The sequence below is a fragment of the Callithrix jacchus genome, chromosome 8 (genome assembly GCF_049354715.1).
Source record: "Callithrix jacchus isolate 240 chromosome 8, calJac240_pri, whole genome shotgun sequence".
NCBI classification, from domain to species: domain Eukaryota; kingdom Metazoa; phylum Chordata; class Mammalia; order Primates; family Cebidae; genus Callithrix; species Callithrix jacchus.
Genome location: NC_133509.1, coordinates 124,728,298 through 124,750,505, shown reverse-complemented (window position 1 = coordinate 124,750,505; position 22,208 = coordinate 124,728,298). Strand labels below are relative to the sequence as shown.

General features: G+C 41.5%; 1 protein-coding gene across 5 annotated transcripts in view; it reads left to right on the top strand.

The window, feature by feature from the left end:
• Positions 1-22,208, top strand: part of EFCAB11 (EF-hand calcium binding domain 11) — a 164,458-nt gene that overhangs the window by 97,685 nt on the left and 44,565 nt on the right. Inside the window, exon 6 of one of the 5 annotated variants that reach the window (XM_035262154.3) lies at positions 17,514-17,606. The exons of 2 other annotated variants lie outside the window; for them this stretch is intronic. In XM_035262154.3, coding sequence (XP_035118045.1) covers positions 17,514-17,562 — 49 coding nt within the window. In that variant the 3' untranslated portion in view covers positions 17,563-17,606. Of the gene's footprint in view, positions 1-9; positions 2,437-12,124; positions 16,967-17,513; positions 17,607-22,208 lie in introns of those variants that run through there. 2 more of the 5 variants (XM_035262157.3, XM_035262151.3) reach the window with 2 other exon arrangements.

The window sequence follows — 22,208 nt, the reverse complement described above, 5'->3', positions numbered from 1 at the left end:
GTGTCTTAGGCCTGGCTCCTGGGAAACAGACTCACAGATGGAGATTGAGGCCACTGGAACTTGTCCTCCTGTGTTGATCAGACCTTGGATGTGGGCTGCTCCCCAGGGGAGGGGCATAACCTCGAACAAGGCAACTTCCTTGGCTGAGGGTGAGTCTCAGGAGGTTCTCAGTTGAGAACAGTCAATAGATAACACTTCCAGCAGCTGGGGGAGCTGAGTGGGTACCCCACAGCATCCACAACAGTGTGTCTCCATTTTGTGTGTGGTTTTCCCTTTATAACATACTTTTAAAGATTAACTGATTGATTTTTGGTCCAGATTGCTTCAAATAAGAGTATCTTCACTGTTTATACATAATCTTCTGAAGGTCTCATTGTGTTTGATCTTATTTGCATGTAACAGTTGTTCCATTTATGATATAACAAGACTGTGTTCTCATGAATCCTGTAAACTTGATCACAACTAATAAACCTGTGTGATGTGTTGGAAGCACAACTGATGTTAGTTAGCACCTCTGTCCACTCCTAAATACTTTCCAGTATTTATTTTGAGATCCATGGAACCAACTTAAGGTTTTCTTTTTAAATTTCCAAAGACTCTTTTGGCACTTGATAGTATCCTTTGGCAGACTCCATTTTTGTACTAGAGGTCATCTTCCCTCCATGCCCTATGACCTGTAGGTCTCTCTCTGCGTGTTCTTCAGTGACTCTTCCATCTGCTGCAAATAACTGCCATTCCTCTTCCTGTTTAGCCTTTTGCCTTAGACTCATATCTCTTTATTATGATCCCAAGGCCCCTGACTTGAATGATGGCCAATCTCCAGGATGTCTGAATTTCGTTTTGGAATATAGTCTTCCAATTCCTAAAACAGGAGCCCTGTTGATTTGGTTGTTTTGTTTATTGTTAAATCCCGATTTGTTTTTCGTTTCTCTCAGCTTGCTTTGCCCCAAATTGTCAATGCTAAAGGGGAAGTCTGAATCCCTTTACCAGTGTGACCATAAGTGTAGCACAGAGATCCTGTGATTACCCTATAGTGTCTGTTTTCCTTGAGCATTTTAGCATGTGCTGACCTTTTAGTAAGAATACTATTCAGTCTCATTTATTCTTAGCCCTTCATTTACCAAGTTTTGTTGTTTCCTTGGTTTCAAATTTTATCTCTTTATGTGAACTGGGAGCTGAAGCCTTTCATTTGACTTGTGATCTTATACATTCTGGAAGCTCATACATGTAATCGAGGAACAAATAAAGCAGCTGGAGGAAATCTTTTCTGAACAAAACCCAAGTGGGGCATTTGGGCGCAAGCCAAGATTTCAGCAGCTACACAGAGAGATGTACAAAGGCTGCCTATATTACAAAGCCAACAAATCACCTCTGGCCAAATAGGAATGTCCTATAGGTAATGGCTGGATAGAGGGTAAGGGACCTTTACACATTTGATTACCTGACCACAAAATAAAGTGTTTACTGTGACCTTCCAAGGGCTCTCCACTAAGTTCATTCCTATACTGTGACTAAAGGTAGAGGAACACTAACTCAGGAGATAAGCAACAGATTGGGATTGGCGTCTACTCAGCCTACGCCGCCCACTAAATTGCTGTGTGGTCCTAGGCAAGACACTGAGTGTTTAACTTCCTAGGGTTCAGTTTCTCCAACCAAAATTAGGAGTTGGAATACAAATTTAACTTACAGAATCCCAAGAAGCCATTAAGCAACTAATAACAAATGAATTCCTATAGAATGAAATCCCGTATTCACTTCCTCTTTTCCCCTTTTTAGAGGAGAAAGTTTCATGTCCTGCAGTGGTGAAATAATTCAGTAAAATTTCACTGGACATTTTCGACAAGGCTGATTGTTTATTCATGAATTCATATACACACATAATATATCTCTGGACTTACACATACCAAAGCAAGGACTTAGAATGGAGGTTGGTTTAAAACAAATGTAAAGGAGTTTCCCAAGTTTTTAATCATTTATTAGCTTGTGCAGGCAATGTTAACAATTATGCAGAGCAGCGCCTCTCAAACTTTATGTGCATAAGAATCAACTGGAAGGCCTTTAAAATGTCTTTTCTGAGCTTCATCCTCAGAGTTTCTGATTTGGTAGAAACTGTGGTGGGGCCTAAAATTAACATCTAACAAGTTCCCCTGTGATACTGTTGGTGTGCAGACCACACTTTGGGTCTAGAAACATTCAGGATGCTAAGGTGAGGAAGTCACATGGTGTCTATAAGGCAGGTAGGATTAATATTAATACTCCACACTGTGCTAATATTAATTATACTATATCACAGTATGTGTATGCCCAGGACCATGTGTTTTGAAATCATTTCAGAGAATATAGGACGTGCAGAGGCTTAGAGAACTGAAACCACATGACACATTCAGGAACGTGAAGCTTGCATTACTGCAGCAAAGGGCATGTGACTGGGCAGGAGGCAGGGGGTGGTGTCAGAGGGGTGGGGAGGAGAAGAACATGTGGCAGAGGAGATGCCAAGATCTAGGTAGCACTCTGATGGTAATGAGGGGGATTGTGTGCCCTTAGAGGCTTGATTGCTTTCCTAACCTGCTAACAAAAGTAATGGAACAGAGAAAATAAAAGATTCACTAGAGTTCTCGAGGTAGTAGAGTTAATGATAGCATAGAATTTGGCTAAATGTGATCTAGTTAACCCAATAATCCTGCTGAAATTACACTTCAGTTGAAAGTTAATCTCTTGGGTATCTGGTTTCTTCATTTCTGGTAGTTTTGGTGCACCATATGATGACTTATGTGTTCTTAAGTATTACTTGTTTTCCATTATTTTCTAGGTTTTCTATCCAATGAATAGTCAGCCAGTAATCCTTGTCCAAAATCGATTATAATAGTGAACAAGTTGAATACCAACTTAACAATAAAGGTATCTTACAAAAAAACAGATTTTATTATACAAGCAATGCATACTTATTACAGAAGCTGCATATGAGCAAAGAAACCTCACACAATCCCACTCACATTTATAAAACCGCTGCAAAACCCCCAGACACTAACTTCTTAGAGTCTTTTCCATGTATATGTGCCTTCTTCCCTACCAAAGTAGTTTACACTGTGTATGCTTTGAAAACCAGCAGAGTTCATTTACACAATCAGCCAAGTTTTGGACATTTGCACTCTTCCAATCTAATTCCCATTGTTTCACATTTAGTCTGTTCCAAGTAATTTCCCATGGCTGATGCCTAAACTGAAAATTAACGGCTAGGAGTCAGCCAGGCAAAGATGGTGGAGTGGAGGGATAGACATTCTAGGCCTAAGTGCTGCCTACACACAGGCCTAGAAGTGAAGCAACCAAAGCATTTGTGAGAACAGAAGGATGTGCAGTAAGGCTGGACCATGGAGAGTGATGGGTAATGGGAGTGGAGCATCACAAGATTAAAATCTTATGACTAATAGCCTACAGTTGGATATCCAGGGGACTAATTGACCAAAATTTATTTAGGTAAAAAGTAGAGGAAAAAAAGAGAAAAAATCTGCAGCCTGTCAATGAACATTATTCCTTTTCAACCAGAATGTTTTGTTTTTATTTATTTATTTTTTCTTGAGACAGAGTCTTGCTCTGTCATCCAGGCTGGAGTGCAGTGGTGACTCATTGCAACCCCCATCTCCCAGGTTCAAGTGATCCTCCTGCCTTAGCCTCCCAAGTAGCTGGGACTATAGGCATTTGCTGCCATGCCCAGGTAATTTTTGTATTTTTAGTAGAAATGGGGTTTCACCATGTTGGCCAGGCTAGTCTCGAACTCCTGATGTCGAGTGATCCACCCACCTTGGCCTCCCAAAGTGCTGGGATTAACAGGCATGAGCCAGTGTTCCCAGCTTCACCAGATTGTTTTAACACAGTGTTGTTTTCACCGACTTGATTTGGACTAAGTTGGTTTTGGCAAATGGCTTTCAACCAAATGATCTATATCCAAATTAAGAGGATTTGGGGGCTTCCTGGATCCAGTGCTGTGCTGGAGCTAACCTATGCAGACTCTTAAGACATTTCTGCCCATCTTTTCAGTAATGTCACGTTCACAGCTTGAAATCAGCAAATGCTACAAATCAGGGACTTTTTTCCCTTAGAGCTAGTTCTCCAGCACACCACTAGATGTAGCTGAGAGAGAGGGAAGAAGTCCAGAATAAATGTCCTGGGTTTTGGCTTGGGAATTGAACACCGAAGTCATATTTCGATACCAAGCATCATAAACTTTGGAGTCAGAAAGACCAAGATTTGAATCGTAACTGCATTTTTCTGCCATTTCAAGCAGAGTAATTAACTTCTCTAAGCCTCAGTTTTCTCATATGTAAAATGGGGTCACTAATGTTTAACTTATGGGATAGTGATGGAAATTAATCCTGGAGAGAAATATTATGATTATGACTGCAATAAAAGGAGAAGCATGAGGGCATTAAGTTGATGTTTCAATATGTGAAGTTTGAGTTACTTTGGGGAGCTTAGGTTGAGAATCCTGTAATCATAACAATAACATTATTGTTGACTGTGTGCTTTACATGCATTATTTTGTTTAAAATTCCAAAGAAGTGTATAGGAAAGTATTAGTGATATGATTGCTCTCATTCTGAAGCCGAGGAGACTGAGTTTTTAGTATCTTTCTCAAGGCCAGATAGCTGGTAAACGTAGAGACAATCTGAAAGATAAGTCTGTCTGAATCCAGTCTGCATTTTTTTTTTTTTTTGAGACAGAATTTTGCTCTTGTTGCCCAGGCTGCAGTGCAATGGCACAATCTCAGCTCACTGCAACCTCCGCCTCCCGGGTTCAAGGAATTCTTCTGCCTCAGACTTCTGAGTAGCAGGGATCACAGGCATGTGCCACCACACCCAGCTAATTTTGTGATTTTAGTAGAGATGGGTTTTTTCCATGTTGGTCAGACTGGTCTTGAACTCCTGACCTCAGGTCATCCGCCCACCTCAGCCTCCCAAAGTGCTGGGATTACAGGCGTGAACCACCTTCCCCAGCCTAGAGTCTGCATATGGGCCTTCACTCAGCAGACACATCTGACTACATGGTGTCAGTTTGTGAATGTTCTGAATGGTTCAAGTCTTAGATTTGAATGAGATCGCACTGGAGGAGTCTGTAGCATAAGAAAAGCAGAAGGCAAGGATGCAGCTCTGGGCAACACTGAATTTGAAGGTGAGATAAGAGTTTAGAGAAAGAAAGGATGATTAGCAGTTTTGGATGCCACCAGAAGATCAAAAAGGATAAGAATTAAATGAGATTATTTGGAGCTGGCAATATGAAAAGTATTGATAATTTTAACAAAAGCAGTTGAGTAAGATAAGGAAGGCAAAGGCCAGATTGCTTTGGGTTGAGAAGTAGAATGGTAATGAGGAAGTAGAGAGAACTGGTATAAATTCCTTTTGAAGACTAAGATGCTAAATAAGCTACTTGGAATCTAGGGAGATATTTAAGAATGTAGATGTGTTGGGCAGAAATAGTAGAGCTGAAGGAATGTGATTGCAGAAACCGAGAGTCTTCCTTAAGAGATAGGAGAGATGGGATCCAAAGCCTGGTAGAAGAATTATGACTGGACTGATGTCAGGATTGAACTTTTTAGATTGGGTGGGAGAGTCAGAGAACTAAAGATTTAACTCTGTAAAAATCAGCAGTATCACCAAAGGCATGGCATTGTAGGCTGCAGGCTAGGAAGAGAGTAAGTGAGACCAGGAGGCCATTCATAGACTTCGAGAATGTAGAATGGCCAAGGTCCTGGGAGTCTCAAAACTGCTGAAGAGAAGCTGGGAATAAATGAATAATTGAGTTGTGAGTATAGGGAGTTGTGCACGGTGTTCTTGATATTGATCAATTTGTGTTCAGAGAAGCCTGGGTAGCTGATAATGTCCCTGGCTGTGCCATTAGAGATCCATTTTCTAAGCAGAGTGAAGGTGAATTCATCAGAATTGAGGAGATGAAGAAGGGACTAAGCATGGAATCATGGTTGAGACATTGCACTGGTATCCTTTTGAGTAGTTCCCAACTAATAAGATGACATCTTTTTTTATAATACTTTGTTAATAATCCAAATGTTATGTCTTAAGAGGTTCTTTCTCATTATAGTGGAAACATTCCTCATGGTCAGTATCATTCTTTCATTGGTGCCCAAGAAATCTGATAAATCAACTTTTTCTCAGTATGCTTATCCTGAGATTGGTAGGGGAAGTGTCCTAGGTTCATTTCTTCTCCTTCCAGAGGATGTACAGTTTACACTTGTGGAAGTATAATGCTAATAATACTAATAGCTGTCATTTGTTAAGCACTTACATGCGAGCCACTGTGCTAAGCACTTTATGTGGATTATCTCTTTATACACTTATAACTGCAAGATAGGTGTGCTTTCTGTGTCTATTTTATGGACGAGGACTCTGAAGATTACAGAGGTTAAGTCCCTTGCCCAAGGTCACTCAGCTTATAAATGATGGAGCCAATATTCAAATGCGGGCAATTTGCATCTAGAACTTGAGATACTAACTCTGTAAAACTGCCTGTCAATGCTGGGGAGACCTAAGTCGGCCTCATTTTGGAGGTTAGTATATTCCTGTTTGTGAAGGAAGAGGAAAGCAGCCACCCTGGAGACCCCTGTCCAGAGACTCACCACTGGACCTGGGACTCCTGACTGCGCCTCCCTCTCCCCATTATCCGTCTTCAGCCTGCCTCTCCCTAAAGCACAGAATCACAGTGCCCTTTGGGCATTCCATCACCTCATACAGTACTGCTTGCCTAAGACAGTGTCCTTCGCTGCCAGGGGCAGCGTGGGATGTCTTCCCAAAGCCCCCCAGAAGTTAATCCTCTGGGCTCTCCTTGCAAGAGAGCTGAAGAATGGCATGAGAGCCCTTTCATTGCACTAATAACTCTTGGAAGTGCCAGAGGGTTGTTTCACATAGACACGCCACTGTGATGGCGCTTGGCGGTTCAAAGTACAAGGAGGTTGTTGTGCTGATGTCGAAATCTTAGTTCGAAACCTTATTTCAAGAATGCTCAGAAAAAATATGAGAAGTCTTCAAGGAGAAGAAAGCATTTCTTTTATAATGATAAAATGAGTAACTCCATAGGAAAGATCTTCTTGAAAATCATATTAATTTGTTTCTAAATTAATTTGCAATTTGCTGAAAACTTTCAGAAAATGGTACCTTGTCCTGAGATATGCCTAACTCTAACGTTTATATTTAAATGATCCATTTACTTGGATGAACTTATGCATATTCAGAAAGTACTGATGGAAGAGAAATAGATAAGCACAAATTTTTAAAACTGCAATACGTGAGGTATTTCTTTAGCTTATGTTCCCCAACCAAATGAAGACTTTTTAAACCTTGTTTGTAAAAGAATATTTTACTTCATCGTGTAAAATGTAAAACAACAAAGCAGGTTTGTTTTACTTTTAATGTTAGGTATATTCCTAAACAGTATCAATTTATAGCAAATCCCTAATCTGTATAACTCCCCTCTCCTCACTGCCTCCTCTAACACATACACAGTGTTAGATACAGAGCTGAGATCAGAGCTGGAAATCCCCCTGGCAGTCTACCTCATAGTGTTCCAGAAACAACACCAAGGAGTGGTTACCTTACTCCTGATCATGGGGCCTGAAGCCAGAGGGCTGATACCCAAAGCCAAGTCCCAGAAGGAATTACAAAAATGAGACCGAGAATTTGAGTTCCAACCAGGACTTTGTTAAGGCCTAGGTGTTGATACCCCGGGGTTAAGCCAAAACCAGGTATTGAGTGTGGGGGTGTGGCTGAGAGGAAGCCACTGGGAAGGCTAAGAGTGAAGAAGGTCGGGGGAACTGTTAGCCATATTGAAGGTGCTTAGCATGGATTTCAGACAGAGGGCCAGTGACCCCGGCAGCATTGTCACAGGCCTCTAAGCTGGGTGGTGATGGCCTTATATTCGTTCATCAGCCCAGCAGTTCTCTGCATGTGATCCAGGGCCCTGAGGGGTCTGTGAGGTCAAAACTATTTTCACAGTATTAAGGCACCGTTGACATTTGCATTTATGGTGCAAAAGTGATGGTAGGTAAAATTGCATGAATCACTTCATTGGATTTTAGCATGAACGAAGATGGTAGTGAAAACCATAGTTGTAATCATTGTATTCGTCACCACCTTGCCCTCACAGTTTAAAACAATTATCAGTTTCACTTAAGAATATTTTGGATGAAATATTAAAAATATTTTATATTTATGAAATATTTAAAAATATTAAAAAAAGATATTGTCTCAACCCCCAAATGCACATCTTTTTAATATTCTGGGAAGTATCCATACAGTATTTCTGTTATATGCCGAAGCACGAGATTGTCTCCAGGAACAGGATTTCATGATTGTTTAAGCTGAAATCAAAACTGGCCACTGTTTTACTGGAACACCGTTTTTATTTGAAAGAGTGTCTGACAGACAAACTACTGTTATTCAGCCTTTAGTATTTGGTCGACATTTTCTCAAAACTGAATGGAGTGAGCCTGTCATTTCAAGGAAAACAACTGACAGTATTTGTTGCCAATGATAAAATTCAAGCTTTCAAGTGAAATTTAGAATTTCAGAAACCTGTATTCACCACTGTGAGCTTGACAGTTTCTCAATACATAAAGCCTTTTCTGATGAGTTCAGTAGTGATATTAAATATGGTTTTTGTAGTATATAATGAAATGTGCTAACATTTAGAAGATCTGTTTAAGTCAGTGAATAAATATTTTTTGATGACCAGTGTACAAAATCATGAATTTTGCTTAGATAAAAGATCCTTTGCAAGTATAAGATGCCCCAATATATTTTAACATAAAAAACTATTAAAAGTTAATTGATACGTGTTCAGATTCTGCACTGCAGCTAGTCTTTAAGAAAATACCACTTACTGAGTTACAGTGTAGCATTAAACAGGAGTATCTACTGTCATCTGAAAAGACTATTAAAGTACTCCTTCCCTTTTTAACTACATATCTATGTGAGACCGTATTTTTCTTTATATATACTACAGCATATCTCTACAAAAAAAATTTGGAAGCAGATGAGAATCTCTCTGTAATTTATTAGGAAAAACACTCAAAAGACTTACAAAAATGTAAAATCATAATATTCCTCTTATTTTTGTTTTGGGAAATGAATTTTCATAAAAATATGTTTATGTTCAAATACAAATAACTTATTTTAAAATGAATTAATATTTTAAATTTTCCTCAGTTTTAATATTCATTTCTAGTATAGTAACTATTGATAGATATAACCTACATGAACAGAAGATTTTTAGAGTTCTCAGTTTTGTTCTTTTTGTTTTTTATTTCTATTGAGACAGAGTCTTGCTATGTTGTCAGATTAGAGTGCAGTGGCACAATCTCAGCTCACTGCAATCTCTGCCTCCCAGGTTCAAGCGATTCTCCTGCCTCAGCCTCCTACGTAGCTGGGACTACAGGCATGCACCACAACCCCCAAGTAATTTTTGTATTTTAGTAGAGACAGGGTTCACCATGTTGGCCAGGATGGTCTTGATCTCCTGACCTCATGATCTGCCCGCCTCAACCTTCCAAAGTGCTAGGATTACAGGCATGAGCCACTGCGGCTGGCTGAATTCTCAGTTTTTAAGAGTATAAAGGAATTCTGAATCCAAAATGTTTGATAACCACTCTTCTGGTACGTAGAGAATACTGTACAGTGGGCTTGGGCTGGTGCAGAGATATCATTGTGTACTAGACAGGGGTGGACCTTGCTCATGGAGCTAAGTCTTCTACAGCTAAGTAGATGAGTCCCATAAAGTATGGTAAGTGCTGTGATAGGAAAAGCACAGGGGGATATGGGAGCACCTGGCCCTATTTAGAAACTTCCAGGATGAATTAATGTCTCTCTGCTGATTCTTAAAGGATGAATAAGAGTTCACCAGGCAGAAAGAGGGTGATTCCTCTGGGTATATGGAAAATCATGTGCAAAGGGCCCCATGGAAGAGACCGTGGCTCCACTGCAGAAATAAGGGGAGTGTAACCGGAGCACAGGGTCAAGGGCATGGTGTGACAGAAGCTAAACTAGGACAGCAGCCACATCGCAAAGGGCTGTGTGAGTTCAGGAGGCAAGACCTTCTCCAAGGGGAATTGGAGGATACTGGAGGGTTGTAAGACAGGAGAGGGACATCAGATTGCATTTTATTTTATTCCATTTTATTTATTTATTTTTTTATTCATTCATTTATTTTGTGATGGTGTCTCACTCTGTTTTGCCCAGGCTAGATTGCAGTGGCATGATCTCAGCTCACTGCAGCCTCCGCCACCTGGCTTCAAGCGATTCTCCCTCGTTAGCCTCCTGAGTAGCTGGGATTGCAGGGGTGCACCACCACACCTGGCTAATTTTTGCATTTTTAGTAGAAACGGAGTTTCACCACATCGTCTAGGCTGGTCTTGAACTCCTGACCTCAGGTGATCCACCTGCCTCAGCCTCCCAAAGATTACAGGCATCTAGAGGCAAGGGAAACCCGCTAGGGGTCACTGTGGCAATCAGAGCTGATGGAACCTGGACTAGGATATAAAAATGTTGGAGAGACGTGCATACACTTCATAGAGAGAGAGAGGTGTGGAGAAGTTTACAGAACTAGGTAAATGGTTGGCTGTTGCCAGAGAGGGAAGGATACGTGTCCAGACTGAATCTAGATTTCAGGTTCAGCACCTGGCAGTAATAATTCTGTTCACCAGCAGAGGGAACACAGGCAGTGCAGTTTAGAGAGGAGAAGGAATCCCACTTGGGTTCTTGTGGGGTACCCAGGAGGAGCTGCCTGGTCAGCACTTGGATATGTGGCTCTGAAGCTCAGGAAGAGCACCTGGACTAGAGGCACAGAGGAGAGAGCTATCAGCACACAGTTGTAGCTGAAGCCATGGGCTGAGTGAGAACACGCAGAGGATCGGAATAAGAAGAGAAGATTGCCTAAGAGACAACCCTGGGGGTACCAACATCTAAGGGATAAGCAAAGAAAGGAGAGAGTGCAACTGTCGCTGAAAAACAGTGCCCAGAGAAGTAACAGAATCCAGACCAGGTGGGCATTGAGGCAAGGGGAATAGAGTCAAGAAGAAAGGAGCGGGAGGGGTCAGCAGTGACAAGTACTGCCAAGAAGTCAGTACAGGGAGGATTAAGAGAGTTTTTTGACTTAGTAACGAGGAGGTAGTTGTTGAGTCATTCATTGATTGTTTCCAGAATAATATCAGTAGAATGGTACGTTCCAGTAGGTTAAAGAGTGAGGGAGAGAGGATAGCAGTTGGGGGAAGGGGAAGAAGACAGCAGTTGGAGCGGGGAGGGGAGATGAAGGAGATAGGGGATGGAGAAAGATGAGGGGAGAGGAAGGTTCAGATTACTTTCACTCAATGGGAAGGAGGCAGTAGAGAGAGAAAGCTGAAGATGTAAGCGAGAAGGGGAAATCCTTAGAATGGGGTGTTCCAGAAGAGTCAGGCAGCAAAGGGATTGGGAGAATGTGGGGATAAGCCATGTCTCCAACAAAGAAAGAATCAAGTTCCAGTCACGGCATGAGGTGAAATGAGGATTACCTGAGGAATGAGGAAGGAGAACAAGCACAAGGCAGTGTGAGGAAGAACTGGGAGACTGGAAGGCCAGAGGGGCTCCCCAGAGTGCCCAAGCACGGCAGCTTTGTGAGGAGACAGGCGTGGTGTACAGGGAACTGTCACTTATTTTAGATATTGGTAACTTAATTACAGCAGTCTTATCTGTTTATACAATAATGTGTTTATATCACAACCTAAAATTTATTCTCAACAATAATATTCGTTTTAACCAGAACATCATGTTCTGACCAGTTCAAATTATCCTTATGTGTTTCTGTTGTTTACTTTTATGTTCACCAGGTTAAATCTTCAGTTATGCCACTGCCATTAGGAGATCCCTATGTCGAAAAATCTATTCATTATGAACACATTTATTGCTTCATTGAGTTGCCTGTTTAAAATGCAGAGAACCACAAATTAAATGTAGCGCTTTTCCATTTTGAGAAAAGCGGATGAATGGGTACTATTTTCTTGAATACATCGTGTTTGTCTTACATAATTAACATTCTGGATTCATAGGCCGACAGATGCCAATCCTTGCTTGTTTTGATATTTGTTCCTCAGTGGTCATTAATGAAAGAGATGCCTCCTGAGACTTGAACATGCTGCATTCTGCATCAGAGGAAATGATAAGGCAAATGTAATGGAGATGATCGCTTTTGGGGGACAGTTAAGTGATGTCCAAAATCTATTTCTCTAAGGTTAATTATGCAAAATACAAAACAATTTCTTCATTGCAATTGTAAGATAAAATATCTCAAGTATCTTCAGTAGAAGCCTAGTCTATAAAATACTTCTAGATTCCAAGTTTGTAGTCCTCTACTAAATATTTATTGCATTAAAGACATGGGTGTTTGTTCTGAAAACATGCTTTAATGTCATATTGCAGTTCTTCTAGATTTCTAATATTGAGAAATGTGAATATATTTGTGTTGAATATGTGTAAGCATAGACCGCAGTATAGTACAAGGGCGCTTTTAAATGGAAAACCTGTGGGGAATGCCTAGTGGATCTCATCTGGAGGTCAGACTTGACTTTGTTACCTTTTGACTGAACCAGGCATTTGAGCTGGGAAAGGGTTTGGATCTGCCCAAATCGCATATCCAATTGTAATCCCCGGTGTTGGAGGTGGGGCCTGGTGGGAGGTGATGGATCGTGGGGGCAGTTTCTAATGGTTTAGCACCAGCCCCACTTGGTACTGTATAGAGTGAGTTCTCATGAGATCTGGTTTTTAAAGAATGTGAGGCACCTCTCCCTCCCTCTCTCTTCCCCCTGCTCCAGCCGTATGAAGTTCTGGCTCCCCTTTCGCCTTCCACCATGATTATAAATCTCCTGGGACCTCGCCAGAAGCAGAAGCCGCCATGCTTCTTGTATAGGCTGTGGAACCATAGCCAGTTAAACCTGTTTTCTTCATAAATCACCCAGTCTCAAGTATTTCTTTATAGCAGTGTGAGAATGGACTAATACAAGCTGCCTGCCGAACCACCTCACTTGTTCCCCTCTTGTTTTTATTCTTCCCATTGTGACCCCAGAAAGGCCTCATGCTCCATTTCTTAACACATATAATGGATCCTCCTGTAATTTTGTAGGCTGTAGCAGACTAACAGAGAGACCTCCGACCTCCGTCCTCCGTCCTCCACACTGGCTAATGCCCCAGGCTCATAGTCCAACCACTCTTAGAAGCCCCCATTCTCTCTGGTTGTCCCATCCCCATTCTGTTTTACTATTTATTTGTTCTGACTCAGCCTCCACGCTTCTCCTCTCTCAGACTTTTGAAAGATATCCCTGGAATCCTTTCTTCATAGTAAACACACTTTCCCACCTCCTTAACTGGAGGATAGAGCACTGTACCTGCCTTCTTTAACTGAAATTTGACTCTTCCCTGAGAGTTTTTCCCAGTTGAAGGAACCCTGCTCCAGAAGCACAGCGCTGTTCGGAGTTCGTCATTTCCTACCCTGTCGTAGCCCCTACTCTTTTGATCATCCTGCTGTCAGACTGATTTGTCCTCTGTCCATAACCGTGTCATCCACTAACCTCCAAGTCACCTATGCCATATATAGCCTCCCCCAAAACTCAAAGCCAGGCCATCATCAAAGCTACTCAGTCTTTTACATTTTCAGTTCTTTCACATCATCAATTCTAGTGAATTTATCGGTGTTACTTTAGTTGCCTGCTCCCTTAGCTATACCCTGGATCATTACCAGGAAACGTATCATTGCTAAAATACCACATTCAAATAACTCTTTTTTATGAGTCAGGATCTCTGATATAATGTTGGGTAGTAGAAATGATTGTAGACATCCTTATGTACTTCTGGCCTTTTTAAAGAAATGCTTCTAAAGTCTCACCGTTTAGTATGATGTTGCTATAGGGTTTTGGAAGCAAAATGCTTTTTTATTCCCAATCTGCTCAATTTTTCCATTACTAATAGGTGTTGGGTTTCTTTGAATATTTTTCTACATATGTGAAATGCTCTCATTTTCTCCCTTAATCTGATATTTGTAGCATTAAATATTTTCTCTCCTTCTGAAATTTCTTTTAGTTTAATGTTAACACTATCCCTTGTGTCTTCTGTGTCTTTTTAACTTTCAGGTTTTTTTCTCCTTCTTATCTCTCTCTACTGTATAGTGGGAGATTTCCTCAGTTCTGCCTTCCAATTCATTAAATTTCTTTTCAGCTCTGTCAGTCATGCTAACTATATATTTTTTCATTCTAAGACTTTCAGTTGGTTCCTTTTCATTTCTACCTCTTCTTAATTTACAACCTTCTGGTTTTACAGTCTTGCTAGAAATCTGTTATGACTGAGGATTTTTAAAGTCTTCATTCAGAGGGTTGTGTAGTACATATTTCCTCAGATACGAATTCACCTTTCATTGGACTGCTTTTAATCATGATGCATATCCTTTTATATTTTGTAATTTTATTTAATTAGGAGCTTAACTTCCCTATAGATTTGCCCTACAAAGGTTCTCTTCGGGGACTGTCTCAACCCCAGGCCTATGAATTCCTCAGCTCTGAAACAACTCATAATTTAGGCATAGCTTGGGAATCCTTCTGCAGGGAAGTGACTTCTATGCCCACGTGAAATGCAGACTCAGAGGCTAGTTATATATAGGTATCTTATCTTCATCTCTAATCACAGGTAATTTGGGGCTCTGACCCTCACTGAAAGAAATGAAACTGCTTTCGCCCCCACAGCTCCCCACTCCACCCCTGATTTATGTGGAGTCATGCTCAGTGTTCATATTCTTTTTGTTTTGCAGATGTAGAAACTTCAGACCCCACATCTTTTCAGCACCTCCCGCTACCTCCATTCTCACAATGGCCATAGTCTTAGACATCACTACCATCATGGGTTTATCATCCTTTTTTATTCATAGAGACTTTTCTTTCTTGTTTTTAAAAATGGTTCTATCAGTCAGGGCTCCAGCAGAAAATAATATTGTTCAGATACTTAAATTCAAGAGATTTGAATGAAGGGACTATTTACAGATATAAAGCCAGGAAAAAAGCATACAACAAGGTCATTTGAGGTGCCCAGAGACTAAGAATGGTAGGTTCTAAAAGGGCAAGGGAAGAAATGTTATCACAGGAGCCCAGGGAGAGCAGGAGCTATTGAGAAGGGGCTGCCTGGTAGAAGCTTTGTCTGGAGGAAAGTAGCCATTACCAGAAGGAAGGCCTGAAGCAGGGAGGGAGCAGGAAAGAAATATCCTATCCTCTCTTCTCCCACACTCCAGTCTCTTGCTGGAACTTCTGTTGGCCAACCCCAACTGGAAGGGAGCCTAGGTAATGTGGCCCAGAAGGGCACAGGGCAAGGCAGAAAATTGATTAGGTGGCTATGCAAATGGAGAATAAATAGTACAAGGCTTATGTGGTTTAAATAGATATTGTATCTGTTATTTCTGTATGTTGCAGAAGCCTTAGAATTTTCATCAAGTGTTTACTCTGCCATGTTGACCAGAAATCTAATAATCTCTCCTCCAGCCTCTTACCAGCTTACTCCATCATTCAGACACACCTCTCACCTGTGCAGGGTCTTGGGCAAGTGTACCTCTCTGTCACCCAGGCTGGAGTGCAGTGGCACGATCTTGCCTCACTGCATCCTTCACCTCCTGGGTTCAAGCAATTCTCCTGCCTCAGCCTCCCATGTAGATGGGATTATAGACATGTGCCATCGCACCCAGCTAATTTTTGTATTTTTAGTAGAGACAAGGTTTACCATGTTGTCCAGGCTGGTCTCAAACTCCTAGCCTCAAGTGATCTGCCCACCTCAGTGTCCTAAAGTGCTGGATTATAGGTGTGAGCCAGTGTGCCCAGTCATGTCTATATATTTAAACATTATAAATCAAGGTAAACTATTAAATAAAGTCTGTTTTTTCTTTTCACCCTGACAGATATACATTAATAATGAGCTAGAGGGCAGGGGTTTTATTTGGGATTCATCAGTTTCCTGGAGGTTCATGTGGAGCATCTGTGGCACAGAGGAGTGCTGGCGTCTGGTCCCTAGCCCTGCTCCTCTGGTGAAGAGCCTCACACACTGTGTGGACACTCCGCCTCCCACATCCACTCTTAATCCACATCCCCTTCAAACAGCCACTCTGGGCAGACCCACAGGAAGACACCTGAAAAGGCTATGTGGGAAGGAAGTTCTAGGGTCCCAGGTACCTGGAATGTGGTGTAAACGGTAAGGGGTGTGAGCTTTGGTAGGCATATCCCCTGGTCCAATAGAGTCCTTGAACCATGGAAGGAGTCTAGAGCAAAGATGAGAATGAGCCTAGCCCTCTAAAATGCAGGGCCCAGGGCAGGGTCCCCTCTGTCCTGAGTCTAATGCTGGGCCCATTACACTTGACCTTCATCAAGACCTGTAGTCCCTTGACCATCTGTGTTTTTCTCAGACTGTTAACCTCTTGTGGCACTCCCTTCTTTCTCTATGGCCCCCCATAATCCTAGCAATGCCCTCAACTTCCTAGCACCCCCATTTTTCCATCACTCCTGCCTAGCAAAATCTTAACCCTGGGCCAACCCAACTCTGCATCTTCTTGCTTTACACTTAGGTTGTTGAGTGTCTGCTATAAAAATACACAGGTTAGGCTGGGTGCAGTGGCTCACGCCTGTAATACCAGCACTTTGGGAGGCTGAGGCAGGCGGACTGCCTGAGGTCAGGAGTTCAAGACCTGCCTGGCCAACATGGTGAAACACTGTCTCTACTAAAAATACAAAAACTGGCTGGGCGTGGTGGCGGGCACTTGTAATCCCAGCTACTCAGGAGGCTGAGGCAGGAGAATTGCTTGAACTCTAGAAGCAGAGGTTGTGGTGAGTCAAGATCATGCCACTGCACTCCAGCCTAGGCAACAGAGCAAGACTGTAAAAAAAAAAAAAAAAAAAAAAAAAAAAACTTGAGAATCCCTAATCTGAAATCCAAAATTCTTCAAAAATCTGAACCTTTATGAGAGCCGATGTGATGACACAAGTGGAAAATTCCACACCTGACCTCATGTGACTGGTAGCAGTCAAAATTTTGTTTCATAAACAAAATTATTGAAAATATTGTATAAAATTACCCTCAGGTTATACACACATTTATAAAATATCAATGAATTTTGTCTTTATATATGAGTGGCATCCCAAGACATCTCATTACGTATATGTACATATTCCAAAATCTGAAAAAAATCAGAAACCTGAAACTCTTCTGATCCCAGGCATTTCCGATCAGGGACCTCAGCCCGTATCAGCAGTGTAAACATGTCATCCCAGCTGGGCCTCTGCCGCTGTGTTCTCTCAGGCAGCTCTTTCTGGTTTCCACAGAAGCACTTTCAAACCTTTGCTACTTTTCTCAGGCTCTTGCCCCATTTTCCCTGTCACTCTCAGCAAATGGCCTTGCCTCCTATTTCTCCAAGAAAATAGAAGTCATCAAAGCGTAATGTCTTTTACTTTCTGCTTCCCTCTACAGTTACTCTAAACTGTTGGTAAGGATGAGTTTGATGGAGGATGATGGCTAACTTTCTTCAGCACTGACCACTGCATTCTGATCACGATGGCAGAGGTAGTATTTCCCCTGTCCCCCAGCCCCAGACAAATCCTTCCACCATAGCTTTGGATTCTCTCCCTTTCTACTTCCTCTGGACCTAACTGCATCAGTTATATTCTCTGTCTGGAGTTCTGCATTAAGCTGCAGTCACTTCTCTTCTCATATCCAAATCTCTTTCAATCCACTGTGATTTTATTTCTACCCCAGTAACGCTGCTGAAACTGCGCTGACCGGGTTCAGCAGGAACCCGTTTGTTGCTGCCTGTGGGTGCTTCAGTCCTTACAGTATTGGGCACTACTGAGCCCACCTTCTTAACATTCTCTTTTCCCTGACATCCATGCACCTTCCTACTTTCCGAAACAGCTTTCCAAGTCTCCTTCCCTCAAATGTTGCCTTCACAGAGTTCTGCTGGAGAGGACTTCCCTTCTAATTCCTTGTACTCCCAGTGCCTCGCCTGGGGAAGGTGCATTGTCAGTATCAAATTACATATGCAGATCCAACTGCTGATTTCAGATTCAAGCAGTAGAATCACAAGTCTTTAAAAGTTTAAGCAAAAAGGAGCAAACTTTTTTTTTTTTTTGAGAAGGAGTCTTGCTCTGTCACCAGGCCAAAGGGCAGTGGCATGATCTTGGCTCACTGCAACCTCGGACTCCCTGGTTTAAGTAGTTCCCCTGCCTTAGCCTCTCAAGTAGCTAGGATTACAGGCATGCCCCACCACACCCAGCTAATTTTTTGTATTTTTAGTAGAGACAGGGTTTCACTCAGTTGGCCAGGATGGTCTCGATATCCTAAGCTTGCGATCCACCTGCCTCGGCCTCCCAAAGTGCTGGGATTACAGGCATGAGCCACTGAGCCCAGCCACAAACTTTAAGGGATACACATTTCCAATTATAAATGATGTATTACTTATTGCAAGTGGAGTCCACTGAGGGGAAAAAACCATAATAGCTTATTTCAGAACTAATATGGCTATATGTTAGCAACAGAAATGGTGCAGCTATCTTATTAGAAATACAGTAAAGAGATTACTTAGCAGCTGTCTCCCCACACCTTCATTTCATTTTGCTCTATAGTTCTTGGCAGAGAGTCTAGAAAGAAAAAAAAATTTAAACCACACAGTGTTCTCCTAGACTAAATGATTTCTGCAGTTCTGAGAAACTAATCTTAAAAGACAATGGATATTCCATGATTATTGAAAAGAACATTTTCAAAATTTTTTCCCTGGATTTTTTTCCTCTTTATTAAACATTATGCCTTTTCCCTTTCATATCTTGTAATAAAGCTTCTCTTAGCTCCGTGTTCCCTACTCAGAACTTGAGTGCCACACACCAGCCTGTGAGTCATATTAGATCTTGAAACTGAAAGATTTCAGCGAGAAAGATTTAAGGCTCTCTTTTCCTTGAAATAAAGAAATGTCACATATAGAACATTCATTTGTTTATACATTCATCTTTCACAACAAATAATTATGTGAACAGTCATATAAGGAAATCTTAGAGTGGATATTATTTAATGTGTGAAAAGATGCCTGCCAAAAGATAGGCTGAGTTTATTACTTTTTTTGCCTTTACCTGCCAGCATTTCTTTTCCTAACCTTCAGACTATGTTAGTCAGAAGTACCTACTTTTTGCAGTCACAGATTCCCATAATTATATCATTCTGATTCCATCTGTTCCTGCCACAGTCACTTTAATAACAATATTTATCATGTTACCTTTATGTGCTACTCTGTACTTAAATGGGGAAAACCCTTACAGTACTGGAGAAGAAAGAATTGCCAAAATTAAATAAGTCAAAATTCCATTACCTGTTGATTTGTCTATTTCACATTGTTTGCAGCGAAGTAGCAGTGGTTCAAGCCTGTAATCCCAGCACTTTGAGAGGCCAAGGTGGGTGGATCACGAGGTCAAGAGATCGAGACCATCCTGGTCAATATGGTGAAACCCCGTCTCTACTAAAAATACAAAAAATTAGCTGGGCATGGTGGCACGTGCCTGTAATCCCAGCTACTCAGGAGGCTGAGGCAGGAGAATTGCCTGAACCCAGGAGGCGGAGGTTGCGGTGAGCCGAGATCGCGCCATTGCACTCCAGCCTGGGTAACAAGAGCGAAACTCCGTCTCAAATAAAAAAGAAAAAAAAAAAGATATGGTAACCATTTTAATTTTTATTCTTATACAAGAAAATGGATATGGCTCAAAGGGAGATCGATGAGACATGCAAATTTTGTGGGGAAAATTCTGTTAATGCTCTTAATCTTTTGGCATTACCTATGTGACCAAGACAGTACAAGGCAGAATTTCATTCAAATCGCCCCTGACTTAGGAGGGTTCAATGTTACAGTGGTGTGAACAAGGCAGGCATTGAGTAGAAACTGTACTTTGAGTTCCCACACAGCCTTCCTGTTTTTCATTTTCAGTATAGTATTCAATAAGGTACATGAAATTCAACACTTTATTATAAAATAGGCTTTGTGTTAAATGATTTTGCCCAACTATAGTCTAAATGTTCTAAGCACATTTAAGTAGGCTAGGCTAAGCTATGATGTTCAGTAGGTTAGGTGGATTAAATACATTTTTGACTTACGATATTTACAACTTACAGTGTAAGTCAAGGAGCATCTGTATCGTGCCAGGCCAAAGTCAGAGTTCAGTGCCTGTGGGGCTGTAAGCACCATCGCCTACAGAAACATACCTGTGGGACTCAGGCTTTGTGCCAAATCATGAGGAGTGTAGGGCTTATGGCAAACTAGAGAGCTCTGAAGTTGCCTACATTAAAACATTTAAAAGCACTGTGCTAGCCAAGCAAAAACATGGCTAGAGATCTTATACTGCCCCTAGCTTGAGTTTTGTTGTTGTTGTTGTTGTTTTTCGAAACAGAGTCTCGCTCTGTTGCCCAGGCTGGAGTGCTGGAGTGCAGTGGTGCCATCTTGACTCCCTGCAACCTCTGCCTTCCGATTCAAGCAGTTCTCCTGCCTCAGCCTTCCAAGTAGCTGGGATTACAGGTACTGGCCACCCATTGCATCTGGCTAACTTTTATATTTTTAGCAGACATAAGGTTTCACCGTGTTGGCTAGGCTGGTCTCGAACTCCTGACCTCTAATTATCCTCCCACCTCAGCTTCCCAAAGTGCTGGGATTATAGGCGTGAGCCACCATACCCAGCCCCTAGCTTGGGTTTCAGATCTCTAAGTTCTGCCTGCCCCTTGCCTTGTTTCTGCCATTCCCTTTTCTGCATGCCTTCTTCCTCTCTTCTAACCTTCACCATCACCCACTCCGTATCTTAGACTGCTTGCTGCCTCCGATGAAAGCTACAATCAAAAATTGCTACTTCATTTCAAAGAACAGCTTGAACAAAATGTGCTTGTATCAGAGAAAGTTGGCTTACATATGAAGCATCATTTCAAACACTTTAAAAAACTTTTCAAGCCTTTCAATCTTTGTCAGTTTTTATTAACTTGTAATACATGCTCTTTCTTTGAAACTTCTAACAATCTAGAAATCAATAAAAATTTTTCCTTCTATTCTTCCCTTCACCACTCTCATTCTCTGGATACACACTGCTAAATTATTTGGTGTCTATAGATCCAAATTTTTCTGAGTATGTAAACTAATATAGACATGCACATACATACATAGTTTATATAAAGATATCTTATTAAAATGCTGTCATACCATTCTGCAACTTGCTTTTGCATATAGACAAAATTTCATATTATTACAGTGATATCACATTCTTTGTAACTCCTATTCTTTCAGCAGTCATATCAGTGTGCCATAATTCAACCAGTCCCTGTTAGTGACATTGAAATTGTTTTTATCTTTTCTGTGAATATTCTTCTCTTAACTCTGTGTGTGGATGTGAGATAGACATCTCCGTGTTCAAACCCAGACTCCTAATCTTCTCCTCAAAACCTGCTTTTCTCCGTTTTCTCCCATCTTAATTAATGGTAACTCCATCTTTTGTGTTGCTTTTGCCAAAAACCTGGAAGTCATCCCAAGTTCCTTTCTTTTTCTTACCCTCCACATCCAGGCTGTTAACAAATCTCAACTCTGTCCACTTCTCAGCACCTCCACTGTGTCACCCATTGCAAGCCTCTGCCACCATCTTGGCCTTTTACCCAGCTCCAGGATTCTGCCTTTGCCCCCAGCAGTCTCCTTCAGGTCTCTTCTCTACCCAATAAATAAATCCAGCAATGATCCTTATGAAATGTACATCAGGAGGGGCCTTCTCATCTCACCTATGATAAGTATGGAGTTTTTTTCTTTTTTACATTTAACCTGTGATGTATGTTTGTGACTTCCAATATGTAACCACTTAGTGTATTGCTTTTAAAATGATTTTTAAGTTTGTTTACAACCATAGCCACTGCTTGCGATTATGAGTGTCTAACACTAAGCATAAGAACTAGATCTGTTCAGGGCTGGGCGCGGTGGCTCACGCCTGTAATCCCAGCACTTTGGGAGGCCGAGGCGGGTGGATCACGAGGTCAAGAGATCGAGACCATCCTGGTCAACATGGTGAAACCCTGTCTCTACTTAAAATACAAAAAATTAGCTGGGCATGGTAGCGCGTACCTGTAATCCCAGCTACTCAGGAGGCTGAGGCAGGAGAATTGCCT